This window comes from Eublepharis macularius, chromosome 6 (assembly GCF_028583425.1).
Source record: "Eublepharis macularius isolate TG4126 chromosome 6, MPM_Emac_v1.0, whole genome shotgun sequence".
NCBI classification, from domain to species: domain Eukaryota; kingdom Metazoa; phylum Chordata; class Lepidosauria; order Squamata; family Eublepharidae; genus Eublepharis; species Eublepharis macularius.
In genome coordinates this window covers 142,664,281-142,682,471 of record NC_072795.1, presented here as the reverse complement: position 1 = coordinate 142,682,471, position 18,191 = coordinate 142,664,281, and the positions used below count along the sequence as shown (strand labels likewise).

General features: G+C 42.1%; 1 protein-coding gene across 2 annotated transcripts in view; it reads right to left on the bottom strand.

Annotated features, from left to right (window-relative positions):
- Positions 1 to 18,191, bottom strand: part of WAPL (WAPL cohesin release factor) — a 54,877-nt gene that overhangs the window by 21,629 nt on the left and 15,057 nt on the right. The window contains exons 3-4 of one of the 2 annotated variants that reach the window (XM_054982576.1): positions 10,711 to 11,736; positions 494 to 612 (exon numbers count right to left, since the gene is read on the bottom strand). In XM_054982576.1, the coding sequence (XP_054838551.1) occupies positions 494 to 612; positions 10,711 to 11,736 (1,145 nt within the window). The remainder of the gene's footprint in view (positions 1 to 493; positions 613 to 10,710; positions 11,737 to 18,191) is intronic. The other variant, XM_054982577.1, reaches the window with a different exon arrangement.

Here is an 18,191-nt window from a genome sequence, read left to right as displayed (position 1 = left end):
AAAAACTTATTCAAAAACCTATTAATTCAGGGTAGACCTGTTTCCACAGTTCTTCACAAACCTGACCCTTCTCTTTTCATGTTTATTTCCTGTTAACTTATGCTAATTGCTTGCTATCTGAAATGGGGGCTGGGCAGTTTACATCATATCCTATTGCAACATACACAGCGTCAATCACAATTAAGTAAAATGTGTTCTGTATAACTCATTCTCTCCTGCATCAATGTTTCTTACCCGATAAACAATCATTAGCCTGTTCACACGAACAGCACGTCAAATTATTGGTTTCCTTATGATGTTCAGTTTGTACCCAGTTGTTGGGTGGGTGGGTGGGGCGGTTTACAGGGAATTTCAACCACTATCGTTGTCTGCACACCCAGCCCTGCATGAAAGGAAGTGATATGGCAGAATGCTCTTCCCCTGCTCCTGCACCCGCAGCTTAACAGAAGCACCAGTAAAGCAACAGCAGGCCCATTTCAGAATTACTACTTACCCTCTTTGGTCCACTAAATATCTTTCGGGTGTTTTCTTTAGATTTATCACCTTGTGGGTTTGTGGATTTCTTATTGCTTTCAGAAACAGTAGATGAATCTTCTGTAAAATCCAACAGCTCTGCAAGAGTATGGACAAGATGTAATGTTACTGCAATGTTTCAAGTGTGCTTCAAGAGGCAGAAGTCACAGTTACGGAAGGTGAAACGTTTCAAACGCACTTGGGGACTGAATTCAGACTGCGTAGAAAACCTAAAGAGCAACGCTTTGAAGAATGGACACCAGTTGTGCAGCACAAAGGGCCATCTATTTCATGTAACCTGAAGGATAAGAATCCCCTCCCTCCCGCCCCCAGAATCACACTGCCCTGCAGTCTGAGGGGGAGAACACAGCCCTCCCCCAAATTACAATGTGAGTGGATTATGTAAAGTTTTGCTGGAAAGATTAAGAAAATATGGGATTGACACATCATAATCCTCTTGTAAGTAAAGCTCTGCACAAAGCTGCACAGGACAGCCAAAGCTAATAACTGAAAAATTATTCAACATTTGTTCTTAAGAAAAATAAAAATATTCATCTGAAAGATTAAGTGAGGCTGCAAGGTACAGGCCCGCCACAAATCATCATGCTGCAAAAGCACACCTGTATATTCAGAGTTGAATAAAACAGCATATAAAACTGAAAATACAACAGCAACGTCAGTTAACTGACGAGACGGCACGGCTGGGCTTGAACTAGAAATGACTGATGTCGTCCAGGGAATCCACGCAGCAGCAGCAGCAGCAGCAGCAGCAGGAGGCAACTGCTCCACTGAACCACTTCGCTCATTCACACATGCACAGAATATTAGTTGGTCATTACTGGACCTCCCTCCCTTTCAAGGACCTCAGGCATCATCTGGATTTATTTGTGGAAACAAGCATTTAAAAAATAAATAAAAAGTATTTAATTTTAAAAACGAACCAAATTTTATACCAGTGCAAGTTTTCATGAACATAAAAAGTCCACTTCTTCAGACACGCTGGGAAAAAAGCAGGCTCTAATCCACAACTGTTAACGCTAGAATGAAAAGTTATTGATTTTAAGGTACCACGAAGCTCCTGTTTGTTCCTGCTGCAACATCCTTTCAAAAATGACTGCCACCAACTACACAATATGCAAGAATATTTCTAAGTTACATTTCCTTGAAAGCTAGGGCAAAGGCATATTCTAGTGCTTAAACGAAGGGTAACTGCAGACATTTAAGAAATAATTTTATTACTGTCAGTTTCACAAATGGTTGCACATATAAAAGATATTTCAAGATACGTCTTATTGAGAAAACATTATAGCAAATTAAGACAGAGATCCACAAACAGTGCTGCTGCTCAATAGTCAAGCAGTAATTTGCAATCACTACTGACCATTTTCCTCATCCACAAATGCCAGAGAACTCAGAGAAAGGAAGACGTGTCTTATGTCACACTAGGCTTTGGAGCAGACAGAAGCAAGAATTCTCCACACTGCTTCTCATTACTCCGACGTTAAGCCACATGACATATGAAACCCTTCCACACCTCTCCTGGCTGGGAGGCATTTCCCTGCTGACTCCAGAGGAGTCTTATGTGGCACCCCATCTGTGGCCTTCACCTCAGTGTCACAAGTGGATTTTTGGAGCCCTGCATAAGAACAAACAAAACCATGTACATGTGATTGTCATAAAAAGACATAAACAGCCTCAAACAATATATTGTCGAGGGCTTTCACGGCCGGAGAACGATGGTTGTTGTGGACTGCGACACTGAGAGATCTCTGTCTTTTGGTGCTACACCTCTGAAGATGCCAGCCACAGCTGCTGGCGAAACGTCAGGAACTACAGTGCCAAGACCAGGGCTATACAGCCCGGAAAACCCACAACAACCATAGCCCCAAACAAGTTAGTAGATCAAACAGATATATAAACAAGATGGAATCTTCATAAAAGCTGTAATTAACTGCATTTATAATAGGGGGAAAGCTGACATATACCTAATGAGAACAGCCTCTAATATACTGAAATTAACTGTTCTTATTGCAGAGATTACAATGGAAAATACATCGGAAATAATATATGGAGTCTTCAGACCGTTCTCTTCCTCAGGCCTGCTGTAAGTTGAAGGATGGCTTTTAAAGCCCAGGACTATTGGCACGGCACATGAACAAGGGAGGTAGGGCAAGGAACAGAGTGTTGGTCTGGGGTGACAAGTAGGGCGATATGCTGGTGTACACCATTTGTTCAATCTCCAGCTACCAAAACAGATGAGAGTAGAATGGTTCTTGTTGACTCTCCCACTCACTTCAACCTTGATGATGTGAAATGACAGCTCAGAAAAAAACAAGACCTCATTAATTCCTGACTTACTTCTAGCACAATGTGTAGACTTGGCATGCATGACTAAAACCTGGCTGGAGGAAGCAGATAATACCACCTTATCCCCACTAGCCCCAGCTGAATCTGCAGTCCTCGACCAAACCCAAACTGAAGGATGGGGGGGGGGGGCGCTAGTATCCTTCATTTGTCTTTCTCCTTTGGTAGATGCCAGATACAGACAGGGAACAACACTGATTGCATGTATTTTGTGGTGGACACCAGGAGCAGGTTGGCATTCCAGCTAGTTTATTATCTGCCTGGCTTACCAGCAAGCAACTTAACTGACCTCCATTGATATTGGGTGAAAATCATCCACCCCACACATGTAAATATAGTCACTGTTCATCTATAGCTGTTATGGCCATTGTGTTGCAAATCAGCCCTCTTAGATGGGCTAAATGTGGGATATGAAGCACGGACAAACCCCAGTTCTTTTACCTGGTGTATTTGCCTTCTTTTGCCAACATTATTTAAATTAGTGTCGGAAAATTTTCCAGTTACATTTCCCCAGGAACACCCACTGTCAAGTTACAGTGAAAGGGGCACCTGGCCTAGTGCTAAATACCCCCCCCCCCGCACACACACCCCGCGCAGTACTTTTACCATCAATGCAGTGGCTGCTGGCTTGTTGTCCAAGTTCAGAACTCCATGATTATCACAGAACAAGCCCAGGTTATTATGGCCAATGCATGAAACATAAGCTGGATCTATTTTTCTATACCAAGCAGGTTTCTGGCAATCTGCCGAAAGACCAGAAATAAATCTTGATTGGCTCAAGGCACTCTAATTCTATGCCTCCCTCTTCTACCGTGGCAGAACCAGATCAGAACCGTGAGACTCTGGAAACTAACCGATCCAACTGGTGTCAAGAATGCTCTATGGGATTTTGAGAGCCTCACCGTTGATTCTGCAGAGCCCCAGTAAGAGTGACAAATAACCGGCTCTGTGGCCAGTTACAGCAGGGACACATCCTCCCTTGGTCTCCCTTGGAGTTCCAGCTCCCTGATTTACTGAGGAGCAGAAGAGAACTGAGAGGTGTCTGGAGCCGTAAAATAAGGGGTACTCTGTGGTTCACCGGGGGGGGGGGGTGCATTTAGAAAAGCATCTCAGGTTCACAAAGCAGCCATCCAGCCATCCTGGAGGGTCCCAAAAAGGGCCTCCCCTGACGCTGCCTCTGCTACAGCAGCCCATAAAGTTCACCTGAAAGCCTATGAGCTAGTGGCTATCCTGGCAACTCCCCTGGCCAGTATATCGTGAATCTTGGCTAGCCAAAGTTGTGTATAGTTTGATTCCCAGGGCAGGACCTGTGGAGGATTCGGCCATCCATGTCATGACTAGGGATTTTTCCGGCTATCTTAAACGGTGAAGGAGCTGCCTTAAAAAGAATTGTGTAACCAAAAATCTGTGATACAACCCAATTCCCACTTTCCAACGCTCATTTAAAGTCACTAGGTTTGCAAGTAATCTGATTAACTCCATTATTCCTTTAGGACATCCCCTTTTCTGCCCACCGTAAGATGCAGGAAAAATGTATTTGCTTAAACGTTAAAACAGACAGTCTTAGCAGTGAAGGATAATGTTTAGCATAAGGTTAATTATCTCTAAAACACGCATACGTCAGTTACTGCTCAAACAATAGTTAGCCATTTAAGCAAACTGTAACAAAGAAAAAAGATTATTGTAGATGAACAGCCTGGTCAGTTAGGAATGAACACAAATAGCAACTGCAGGAAATATCTTTATTGTGTGTGTAAAGTACTGTCAAGTTGCAGCTGACTTTGGCAAAAAGGGTCAACTTGAGCAGGCGGGACGGAAGCACAAAGTTCTTCAAGATCTCTGCTTTTCCAACCAGCAGCACTTCCATCTTGTCTGTGTTCAAATTAGTTTGCTTTCAGCTAACTGACAACAGCGGTCAAGCAGTGTGACTCAGTACCCCTACAGCATCACCAGGGGACTCGCAGACCAAGATACAGAGCTGGGTGTCATCTGTATATCCATGGCATCCCATTCCATAGGTACAGATGAGTTCTAAAGGCTTTACATAGCGGTTGAGTAACATGGGGGATAAGAATGCGCCTTGTGGAACCCCACACATTAATTCCTACACTGAGGAAAGCTGGTCTCCAAGAGCAACCCTTTCCGTTCGCCCCAAGACCAGTCCAAGACACATCCTGATACTGACATCTGTGTCCAAATGCCTCAGCAGGACGGTATGGTCTACTGTGTCAAAGGCTGCAGGCAGGTCCAGAATGGGCAAGGAGGCAGAGTACAACTAGGGGCCTCCAGAGATGCTAGGATTCTGTCAATATCTGTCACTGCGACTAGGTCAAACTGGTTCAGAAACAAGCCAGATACTGCATTAAGCATCACTGCTACCTCGCCTCTATTACAGGTAGTATCAAGATCAGAGCATATCCGAGCATATTTTATCAGCAAAAACCTTTGTAAAGGTGTCACAGCTAATTGTTCTTGAACCAGCAAAGGGTCAAATATGCAAACTATAAATGATGCATCTTATGATCAGTAAAAGAGGTTTAGATTTGGCAGAAAAGTAAACACTGCATATATTGTCGAAGGCTTTCACAGCCGGAGAACAATGGTTGTTGTGGATTTTCCGGGCTGTATAGCTGGTCAATGCCAAGACCACGGCTATACAGCCCAGAAAATCCACAACAACCACTGCATATATTATTCCCCATATTTCCATTTTTCTATCCAAAAGTAGGGGGGAAATTGTGTTTTTTCTTTGGCTTCAAAATTCCCACAAATTTTACATCTTTACTAAAGATACTGAGTAACCAAAGAGCAACATTCACAAATAACAATGTGATTCATGTTCTTTTTAGTTATACTTTCCTCAGTAATTTAACTCAACAAGACATTTTTAATTCTAGAGGCTGCTACAACGTCCACGATGGATCAACAAGGCACATCTCCTGTTGCCTATTTCTGCCTCAACAGGGTGGCACAGTCTTCCGAGTCGAAGGCTGCAGCAGATCCAGGAGGAGCAACAATGAAGCATGGCCTTGTGTACACTCAGGCAGAGGTCATCCGCTAGAGCCACCAGAGCCGTCTCTGTCCCACAGCCTGGCTTAAAAGGTCCAAAGCACAAGTGTTGTCCAAGAAAGCCTGGAGTTGGTCAGCTACAGCTCTAACCCCTTTGCCCAAAAAGGGCAGATTAGAGACAAGGTGATAGCTGGTTACATCATTTTTGTCTAAGGATGTTTTTTTTTAAGTAGTGGGCGATGACCGCCTCTTTGAGAGAAGGTTCCTAGAGTTAGTGACTGATTTATGACAGACATCAAGGACTCCTTTATGTGGTCTTTACAAGAGTTCAGTAGCCAGGGTGGGCAAGGATCCAGCGTACAAGTTGTGGCCTTCATAGATGCTAGAATTCTGTCACTATCTATCACTGTGACTGGGTCAAAATGATTCAGAAACAGACCAGATGGTGTATTAAGCACAACTTTGCAAAGGTGTCACAGCTAATTCTTTCTTCTTGAACCAGCAAAGGTTCAGATTTAATGGTTAAAAGATGTCAAGATAGAAATAAATAAAATGATAATTCTGCTTAGTTTATTTTTCAGGTTCTTTCAGAGAAACAAAAAGGAGAGACGAGCGTTAATTCTGAAAAGACTATGTGGAATCAAGACTCATCTTTGTTGTGCTCAATCTCTGCCAGTTATTCACCTTAATTTTCTTCTACACTGTGATTAATTCAGGTTGCTAAAGGATTTATAACCTGTTTGTCCTGTCTGCCTTGCTTTTCAGGCGTTTCACGTGCTTTACTCCTAGGGAGTCACACTGTGGGCTGCCCATTGACATGATTTCGGCAAGGCTTCGCTTTTGGGGAACAGGCATCCAGTGAATGAAATTATGACAGCCACTTCATTGGTTTCTCATGGTCAGATTGAAGAACTCCAATGAAATCAGTATCAAATAATTACACTGTGATCCAAAGAATATCTTCAAGCCCTCTTTCGTTGCTTTGAATTACTTCAGACCCTGTAAGGTTACCCAGATATACTTCATCCTTTATATTCAGTGTATTTATATACTGCAACTTAATTTTTAAAATAGAGCTAGCTATTTTATTCAAATCTCAAAATTTCATCTGAAGCTAATATATAAAATATATTTAAAACCACTGAAATATTCAAAGCAGCATTAAAGCAAGTATGAAGAGCAGTACAACTGATTTAAAAGGCAGCAACAAAAGTACATATAGCTCACCTTAACAAAACAAAGGTTTATAATAGTTAAAAATATAGAGTTTAAATATCTCAGAAATAATAAAATGCCAAATATAGTAGAAACAAGAGCCATAGTAATCAACTGGGAAAGACCTGGGCAAAAATGTCTTAATACGGTGCCAGAAAGGCATCTATCAGCAGGATATGGGCATATCTCTCCATAGAAGTGGCACCACAATCAAAATGGTAATCTTTAGTAGCCACCCAACTCCCTTCTGAAGGTGAGGGAACACAAAGCAGGGCCTGCGGATATATTATCAAGCCACACATGATGCAAACAAAGATTCTTTTTACAATGTGTGGGATTCTTCAGGTTGTTTCAGGGTCTGTTTCCAGATTTCTGTTTCCTAAGCCATTTTAACAGCAGCAGAGAGGGAGGGATGTTTGAATGTCAATTATTTTTTCATTTGCGTGCTTCAAGTTATTTCTGAATTTATTTAATATTGCATATTTTAACGTGTTAAAGGATATGATTCATTTCCTCATATCCACCATTAGACACCTAATAGTTGCATTGTCTTGATTTTTTTTTCCAGAAAGGCAAAGGCAATTACTATGTGAATTCAGAATTCACAAGTTCAAGAGCTTTGATCTCCAAGACAGCCCAACATACAGTACATTGGGTAATCAAGATCCTACTATTTTGATGAGACTTCGTATCTTTTGAAGCCTTGCAGCCATAGATGTGAAGTAAAGAACCAGGAACAGGAGAATAACTTTCCAGGTAGGATGTCTATTTAAATCATAGATCCAGAGGATCCAGAGGATATTTAAATCATCAAGGTTGGTCATACTAAACAGCAGGTCAGGGTGGATAAAAATCAATGATTTTTTTAAAAAAATCAAAAAAATCGGATTTTTTTAATTTAAATCGGATTTTTTTTTATTTAAATTGGATTTTTTTAAATAAAATGCTTTTTGAGGAAAATATATTACCATTCAAAGGTTATTCCATCATGAAATAAAGATTAGTTTTTAATTATGTAGAATAAGGCTGTATATGATTAATTTTTTTTGGTAAATAAATTCCATTAATTCATTCACAATGTCATGCTCTTCCAGAGGTTTTTGTAAGATTATTGGGCAGTTTCTCTGCCTACACGATATTATCACAGATGCTTGGTTTTGCAGTTCTCAAAACTGAATTTGTGTCAGCTCAGCAGAGATCACATGCCTCTTCTTCACAGCAAAAATGTTATAACATGAACAGAGTTGAGAAAAAGACCTTAATCCTATTGTTCTACAAACCTATGAAGACAGAATCAACCCCTCCAGTGCTAAGTTTCAAGAAGTTCAGTGAATAGAAACAATATTTTTCTGATTGTTTGGAGTGGAATAGATCTGCACAAGAAGAAACTAAGTGTGAGGAGGGAGGGGCAAGCAGTACAAAATGAAAGTGAAACTTTTTGAGCACAATACTGCACAAGTCTTTGGATCTTTTGTGTGTATGACCTGAGGTTTATCACATTCTTTCCTTGGAGGAAAAAACCTATAATGGCAGCAGGCCATAAAAGAGACCCAGTTTGGGAATACTTTAATGAAGTTCCTTTACCTATCGGTAAGGCAGGCATCTACTTGCATATTAAAGTTATACCAGCAAGAATTGGTCTTTATGTAGAAAACTATGATTTAAATCAAGCCTTAATGACTAGTGATTTAAATCAGTTTGATTTAAATCAAATCCACCCTGCAGCAGGTTCAGCAATAATTTAAGCAGGTAGACTCTCTTACAGATTAAAGAATTCCTTCCTGTACCACTCAAGAAAATAATGCGGTGCTATATTCTATAGGGCAATGGGATACATGTCAAGGTACACTGAAGCAGGTAAGAGAGACAGTGTATTCATGAAACTGCTGCTGAGTAACTCGTGTTGACCAACCATTAAAATGGAACTAAAAATCATCAACTAATTTTTAAAAGGTAAGTAATTTCCATTCAGTTGATATTAAAGTTATTAAAGAAAATTTAACTGAATGACCAAATCATGTCCTGTTTGGAAAATAAATAGGTCAGTTCCATCTATCACATGGAGCAGTTTAGAAAAAGCACAATTAAACTCACTGTTTCTATGAGTAACATACTAATTTCACATTTTCATTCTGTAATTGATGACATTATTTACTCATTAAATAATAAGTCCTTCTATCCTAGTTCCCCAATGTAGAATAATAAATTTTACACTTCAGTAACAAGCAATATAGATAATCATGTAGCCCTGTTGTATAGTGTAACAAATCAAGTTTTAAAGCTCTTTTCTGTAATCAATGTTTGAAGAGCTTTTTAGGGAAAACAATGCTGATATCTTAGAACTTAACAAAAGCACCTAACTTATGTTTCTCCCAACCATTTTTGATACTTAACAGCAACTTGAGAGTGTAATCTAAACACCAACAGTAACCACTTTAGTTAAATATTTAAAGGAAATGAGCTTTGAAATGGATTCCACCAACGTATCAAGTTTGATAAAATTACTATTTGCTTATTTTTTAAGATGTTAGTTGTTATCTGAGAAGAAATATCTCGACTTCATTGCGGGCTTAAAAATCAAGCTCAGTTTGGAAAGGAGTAAAAAGAGAGGGATAAGAATAAGAAGAACGTGCCACGGCCACCTCTTCCACAGGGCCTTCTAGGCAGGGGCAGGAGTGGTTGGTCACTGCCTTCCTCTGCGTAACAACCACCATTTTACTTGGTGGAATCTCATCCCCCTGTTAACCATGGCCAACCCTGCTCAGCTCCCAAACTCTGATGAACTCAGGCCAAACTGGGATAAAGCCTTTCCAAATTTCAAGCAATCTTCTCCCCTTCAAAAAGCCAAGCCCTTGCAAGACATCCATCATAAAAGAGGCAAACATGCTTTACCAATTCCATCGTGTTTATGCAAATCATATTTGAATGTGATTCACAAGGCAGAGCAAGCAACCGGCTTTTATATAGCCCCACGAACTGAGAGGGTACTATATTTTTTCTAAGTAACTAGAACTACATAAAAGTGAAGGTAGCAGAGACAAAAAGTTCTCTGCCTTTCCAATAAAAGATATTTCTGAAGGCAGAGCGAGGTGACCACTTGCTGTGTGGCTGCGGCTCAACGTAATCAAGCAAAAGCTCTAGCCAGACCCTCAGTCCTGCAGCTACGAGGATGCAGGCAGTTGTAGTCATTACACGGGATGACTTTAAGCAGCAACTGCGTGGCAAATGATTATTTATCATAGCCCTGATGGGATGCAGACCAAGAACACTTCTGCCTTCAGCATCTCCCTCTAAACTACATTTGAGGATAATGATTTAAGCTGCAGAGAGAGTGAGAGAGAGAGCAAGAGAAAGAGAGAGCGAGAGAGAGAGAGGGGAGATCTGAAAATAGTTTCCTTCACTTCAGCATCCCAGTGCCCGTGGAGATACCTAGTTCAGGATTTAAAGTTTACAAATCATGACATATCTCAATAAGGCTATTTTCCACCCTAATACAAAATACATTTTTACATTAAGAAACATGTTTTTCACATTAGCTAGAATCAGAAAAGTGATTTGACAGGTGGTTATCTGTTAAACTGTGAAACTCGGGTCTCAAGTTAGCATTACCTGGGTTAGCGCTTGACTGGCTGTCCTGTGAATAGTTCTCGCTATCATCAGAACCCAACTGGAGCAAGGAAGAAGATGGTGCTGCTCTGCTTCTTTTTTTATTAACTTTCCTTTCTAACAGCCGGTCTTCGTCATCATCCTCACTTTCACTTAAGTCATCAAAACCAAAATATTTAATTTTATAGTTTGAGCTTCCAGAGGTTCTAGAGCCTCCTTCACCATCCCCTCCTTCATCGTCATCATCAAACCCAAAGAATTCCAATTTCACATCTTTTTTGGATTTGATATTGCTAGGTCGAAATCTGGTTGTAGTCTTGGTTGTAGCCATGTCAGCTTTCTTTCTGAGACGTCCTGCTTCTCCCAAGTCAGTAGGCGCAGCTGTGGCAAATTCATCTATACGCTCCATAGTATCTTGTATAGTAACGTTACAAACTGATAAGCACGATGGATGAAGAACAGTGTAGTCTCTAGTCCGTCCTCTAAAACTGGTCCCACTACTTAAAGTCACCTTTCTTACGGGGTTTGGACCATCAGTATTTGAATCACTGTTTGCTTTGGCAAGAGGTTGAATGGTGCCATCCAGCAGCTTGTCAAAATTTGTCGTCCCCTGTGATTTTGTTTTGTTGGATCTACAATATGTCCGACAATTGCTAGGCCTGAGAACAGTTTGCATCAGTTCTTCGCTAACAGCTTCCCTTGGACTTTCAATTTCTTCTTTGACTTGATCTTCATCCTTTATTTTTATCTCTGAAATTGGTTCATTATCAAAACCGATCAGATATTCTCCTCTTCGAGTGTCCTCATTCTCATCTTCCCATTCATAGAAGCCAGTTATTAATGATCCTCTTGTATGTGACGGTTCTGACGGAGAGTCTTTCTTCCTAACGTGGGAGTCCCAAGAATCATGAGCATCCTTGATTTCAATGTTGTACCCAGAGAGTTCGACAGTTTGAACGTCATTGTCTTCAGCGTTCTTATGGATGAAGTGACTGTTCTCATTATCCTCGATGAAATTCTGTACTTTGTCTGCAAAAAAAAGAGACCAAAACAAGTAAATATAACTCATGCTGGAAAGGCTGAAACCTGGCAGCTAACAGTTCATTTATTTATGAAGCAGTGAACATTGAAATGGTCAGGAAGTGCTCAGCTGCGTCTGCAGCCTATGCATTAAGCCTGAGCACATTACTTTTACTATAGAGTACTATAACCACTTCAAATGTTCGTCAGAAAAGTGGGATACAAATGTTTTAAATAAATACTACATCAACACAACACAAGGTAATCATCAAACCAAGACCCAAACATGTCCTTTTCCCTGTATGGAATCAGCACCAACAACTGTGTAACAGGATACTTCCACCCGGTGCTGAGGCAGCTTCCCTTCCTCCTTGGACTTCCTCACCAGTTCCTTGGAGGACTACAGCTTCACCAGGATGTGTGTGGCATTGTGTGTTATTGACGCCTAAATTCCAGCATCTTATGATGTCTTTGCATGTGCAGGCATCACACAGAAGATTGGGGAGGGGGGGGGATCTGGGAATCTAAGCCTCACCCCCCATCAGGTTTTTCTGCAAACCTGAGTTTTCCTGGGCTTTCAGAAGCCATGAGATCTGTGGCTGACCCCACTGAGCTGATTTAGCTATCTGCACAGGGGGCAGCCCTTCATAAACATATTGTAATTGAGGACTGAATCAAGGTATCTGATGGAGCTAAGGCCCAATAGCAAGGCAAGAAAGAATTCTGCTAATGTGGCTACCCAATAGAAATGCTACAGCTCAAGTGTCCTCCTGACATATGCAGGTCGGTGAGCAGAAATTCACATACTTTCAGCATTCACTGTAAATGCAACCTGTCCATTTACACCAGCAGCTTTCAACGCAGGGGTTGGGACTCTCTGGTGGGCTGCAGAGTTCCACATGGTGGGCAATGAACCCCTATAAAGCAGCCATTTGATCTGACTTTTTGGTAGGGCCTGCTGCTAGTGTGGATATACATGGAGGAAATGGGCAGTATGCCTCCTGCCTATCTTTGCCTCCACACTGCAAGGAGCAGCAGGATCACTCAAGAGCAGAGGGGACTTCTCTTTAGTCAGGTTCAGAGATTCCCGCCCAACTCTCCCTCATCTTTCCTCTTCCCACAGCTTGGTCTTTCAATGCTTCATATGCACCTCTTGGATGGAGTCACTCTTCCTCACCAGCAAGGTCATAACTGTGTCTTTTTCTCTTTCTGTCATGTGGCATCATCCGCCTTCATGTCACGTAGTGAGAGTTCTATGCCACCTGGGTGTTAAAAGTGGATCCCGGGTCTAGAAAGCTTGAAGACTGCTATATTATCTTAGTGGGTGGTCTTGTCCTTCCAAATTAATGAAACTGTGTAAGTTGGGAAATCACCACATAGCAATTGCAGCAAGAGAGCCTAGAAGACCTGGGTTTTAAATGTGTACTCAGCCATGGCCAGCAGGGAGGCATCCAGTGTACCAGAAATGTATTTAATTGCCAATGATGGCTTGTACTGGCTTGTTTGAACCATCCTGACCTAAATTATTCCCACGCAAGACCTGCAGTTTCTGCAGCACTCAAGCTGTCACTACGTGATACAAGAAGCCAGATGTGCTGGAGGGAGGATGACAGGAAGACATTCTGACAAACAAGGTGCCAATGTTCACAGTTGTATTATCCACGGTTTCAAGCTGCATTTCTTGTGAACCAGAGCCTTGTTTGCCTGCCTCTCCCTACCCCTTCCTATGGCCAGACTTTCAATAGCAAGAGACTGTGGGTTTTCTTTCAATTTGCACTGTTATCTCTTAGGAAAGTATAGCAGTAAAGAAAAAAAGGCCTCAAACTATTGTATTACTGGGTAAGCTAAAATGATTTTCAATACCGGCAAGTAGGGGTGTGCGCTTCAGGTTTCTGATTTGGATTTTTCACCTGAATCGGGCTCAATTTGGGTAGATTTGGTATTCCCGAATCAGCCCCAGCATCACTGAGTCTATTCGGAAATACCGAAACAAAGCTTTCCAAAGCGCTTTGTAATACTTCGGAAAGCTTTGTGTAGAGCAGCAGCAGCCGCAGCACTTTTCTTGCCATTTGCAAACTATAAGAAAAGAGCTGATTTGAGCTTCCTGGCTGCTTTTACCCAATGGGAGGGGAGAGGAGGGGGTTGTAGTGACTCACTACAGCCCACATCCTCCCCCCTTCCACTGGGTAAAAACAGGTGGAAAGCTCAAAAAAGCAGCACTTTTCCTGCCATTTGTAAACGGCAAGAAAAATGCTGTTTTCAAGCTCCCCCCTCCCATTGGGTGAAAAAAGGTGGCAGGGGAACCTCGAAGCAACACTTTTCTGGCCGTTTGTATATGGCAAGAAAAGTGCTGCTATGAGCTTCAGTGTGCTCCATAAAGATTCAGGTTTTTTTTACTCCCTCCCATCAGGTAAAAAATCTGTATCTTTACGAAACACACCAAAGCAGTTTAAATAGCCAAATCCCAAAGCATCTTGCTACTTTGGGATTTGGGTTATTCCGGATTGTTTTACTGCTTCGGGTAAACCTGACGGGGGAAACCTCAATCTTTTTCAGGTGCACGCCCCTACCGGCAAGTACTGAATTTCACAGAGTAAAACTAAAATTATAAATTAAATACTTGATCTGATATATAATCAGTCACAGAATCACAGAGTTAGAAGAGACCATACAGACCTTCTAGTCCAACCTCCTGTCCAATGCAGGAAGGGCCTAATGCATCCCTGACAAATATTCATCCAGCCTCTTCTTGAAAACTGCCAGTGAAGAGTTTCTCCTTCCACACCCAACAGCGGTCCAATTGCCTCTTTTACCTTGCGTTTGCTTCTTACATATCTGTAGAAGTTTTTCTTATTGTAGCGAGCCCCCCTGGCCAGACCCAGCTCATATTGAGCTTTGGCTTCTCTGATGGCTGATCTACAGTATCTAGTAACACTCGTATATTCCTCTTTAGAGGTCTGTCCTCCTCGCCATTTCCTTTTTCTCCCTTAGCTTATTCTGGAGCTCTCTGTTCATCCACATCGGTTTCTTGGAGCCCTTACCATGTTTCTGTCTTGCTGGAATAGTGAGGGCTTGAGCTTGCAAAAACTCATGTTTGAGAAGAGCCCACCCTTCACTCGCTCCTTTCCCTTCCAGCACACTCCCCCATGGAATGACTCTCATCAAGCCTCTGAGTTCACTGAAGTCGGCCCTATGAAAATCTAACCTATGAGTCTGGCTACGAACTTCCTTGGACTCCCACAGCAACTGGAATTCAAGGAGGAGATGGTTACTTCCCCCTAAGGTCCCCACCACCTTCACCCCATCTACCAATTCTTCCCTGTTGGTTAATATTAAGTCTAGTATGACCGAGCCCCTTGTAGCTTCCTCCACCATTTGAGAAAGGAAGTTATCGGACAGGCAGGTCAGGAAGTTGCGTGAGTCTTGATGCTTTGCTGAGCTTGTCTCCCAGCACACATCAGGGAAGTTGAAGTCACCCATAATTATAAGGTTCTGATGTCTGCATACTCTACCAATCTGTTCAAGGAGGGCAGCATCCATTTCCTCTCCCTGGTCAGGCTGTCTGTAGAGAACTCCAACAACAATACCCTCTGTCCTTCCTCCCCTTCTTTCCACCCATATACTTTCCACTGGGCTGTCAACCACATTCTCCAGAACTTGCTGACAATCAAGCCCTCTCCTCACATACAATGCCACTCTGCCTCCTCTTCTTCCCTTCCGGTTTTTCTTGAACAACTCGTACCCATCCACCATCACATTCCAGTCATGGGAAACATCCCACCAAGTCTCAGTAATTCCTACTATATCGTAGCCCTCTGTGTGCAAGAGAAGCTCAAGCTTGTCCTTCTAATTACCCATACTTCGGGCATTGGTATATAGGCACTTGTAGCCTTGTACCTTTGTTTGATCTGTGCGACTCAGGTGGGCCCCCGCTGTTATCACTTCTTCATTGAAATCCCCTTGTTGATCGTCCCCTTCCCCTTGTGGCATCAGTTTAAAGCTCTCCTGATGAAGCTCTCCAGGTTCTTTCCAAACATTTTGTTCCCTGACCTTGAGTCAGAGAAATACAGAATATGGTAAATCTTTGTGGACTAATTTTTATTGGTGGAGATAAAATTAAAAAACAGTGAGGTTTTATAGCTTTGACTGTCTCTCCAGAGCACTTCTGGGAAACAGCATCCCTTACCATCAGTTTCTCCTGAGCCGCCAGCCCAAAAGATAAGTATTGAAGAGCATCAGTGGGGTAGGAGAGAGGGTATATGTGCCTGTACAGAAGACGTCAATGAACAACAGTTACTCGTAAGTGCAATTCTGTTCCATTGTCCATCTTCTCTGCAGTCCCACATGCGAGACTAGCAAGCCATTTATCCTGGAGGTGGGGGTGCTTTTCATTGGAAGAATGACTGGAGAACAGCTTGTCCAACTGCTACTTCTTTTCTCTCCATCACATCTAGGGCGTAGTGCTTCACCGTACATGCCCATATACATACTCCCAAATATTTATTTAAATAGCCTGCACCTGGACTATTTTAATGACTTTTAAAAGATTATTATTGATTTTATGGTTTTGTGACCAATTCACTGTGTTTTATTAATGTTGTTAGCCACCCTGAGTCCATTTGTGGGGAGGGTGGGGTATAAATAAAATAAAATAAACAAACTAATGTGTCTGCTGAGGATCATGTTGCTACATTGCAGATGTCACGCAGAGGGACCCCTCTCATCAGTGTTGTTGAGGAATCCTGAGACCTAGTAGAATGTGCGTTTACCTCTAGTGGACATGGTAAGCCTGCTATCATTTAACATGTCTTAATAGCTTGTGTCACCCATCATGTAATGGTCTGCGCCGTGGCTCCTTCCCTTTCCTTAGGGCCTGCATAACAGACAAAAAGTTGTGTATGTTTTCTAAATGTTACAGTCTGTTCTAGGTAGAAGAGTATGGCTCGACATACATCTAGTGAGCATAGTGCTTTCTCTGCCTTTGTCGAAGGTGTTCGAAAAAACAAAGGGAGTACTATATCCTAAGATAAGTGGAATTGGGTCACTATCTTGGGTCTGAACTTCAGACTGGTTCTAAGTACCACTTTCCCTTGGCACACTTTGAGAAATGGGAGGGTCAGAGCATAGCGCTGGAAATTCACTCTTCTACTTGAAGTTACAGCTTCAAGAAACACCCCCTTTAGGGATAGCCAGTTCAGATGACAAGCAGCTAATGGCTCAAATGGAGGCAAAGTAAGTTTGGATAACACCAGTTGCAGTGACCATTGGGCTACGATCTCTTTGATTGGGGGAAATCAATTTTGTAGACCTTTCAGGAACAATCTGGATATATTATGAGAAAAGACAGTTCTCCTATCTATAGGCGGGCGAAAGGCAGATATAGCTGCCAGATAAACTTTAATGGATGAGATCGAGACCCTCCTGCTTCAATGAAAGAAGAAACTCTAGGATTTGGGATAGAGAGCAATCAAGTGGATTCAGCTCTCTCTGGCCCACGTGAAAAATCGTTCCCACTTGAAGGCATAGGATTTACTAGTGTTTTCTTTCCTTGCATTAAGGATAATTTCTGCTACTTTGTCAAAGAGTTTTCCCCTTGTACAATCAATCATGCTGTCAGTTTTAGTCTGGGTACATCATGATACCAGACTCCGTGATTGCTGAGTAGATCTGGGTCTGAGGTGAAATGAAACAGTGAGCCCTTAGATAAGTGCATTAGATGATTAAACCAAAGCTGTCTGGACCAGAAGGGTGTTATTACAATAATATCTGGTTTTTCTCTGTATTTTGCTGACCATCTGGGCAATTAGGGGAATTGGGGGGGAAGGCGTAGAAAAGGTGACCTGTCCAGACTATGCTCCCACAGAACAAAGCGGGGACTTTCTGATTCCCTTCCTTGGCAAACAGGTCCACCACTGGGAATTCCCACTGATGAAATACTTGTCCCAAGTAGGTGTTTTTATTGACCAGTCGTGATTTTCTGATGGAAGTCTGCTCAGTCTATCAGCAATTACGTTGGTAGTGCCAGTGATGTGTACTGCCTGAATGGTTAAGCCCTGTTTTATCACCCATTACCAAGTGGTTATGGCTTCTTTGCATAGTAGTTTGAATATTATGGCCCCTTGCTTGTTCACATAGAACATGGTAGTATAATTGTCCATCAGGGTCTGAACCTTCTTTTTATGATATCTGCAAAGGAGATGAGTGCATGACGTACCACTCACAACTCAAGAACATGTCTTCTTTTCCTCTTGCAGCCACTTCCCATGTGTAGAGAGAGCCACAGCCAGTACCCCAACCTGATGTGGAAGCTTCAGTAGATACTGATTACTTCTACTTGATGAGCCAAACTCCACACTTGCCAACAGTGTGCCCACAAAGCTAGGGATTTAATAACTACTCTGGGTAATGTGTATCTCTTGTCTTGTGATTGTGTAATTGAATTGTGCACCAAAAGGAACCAAAGT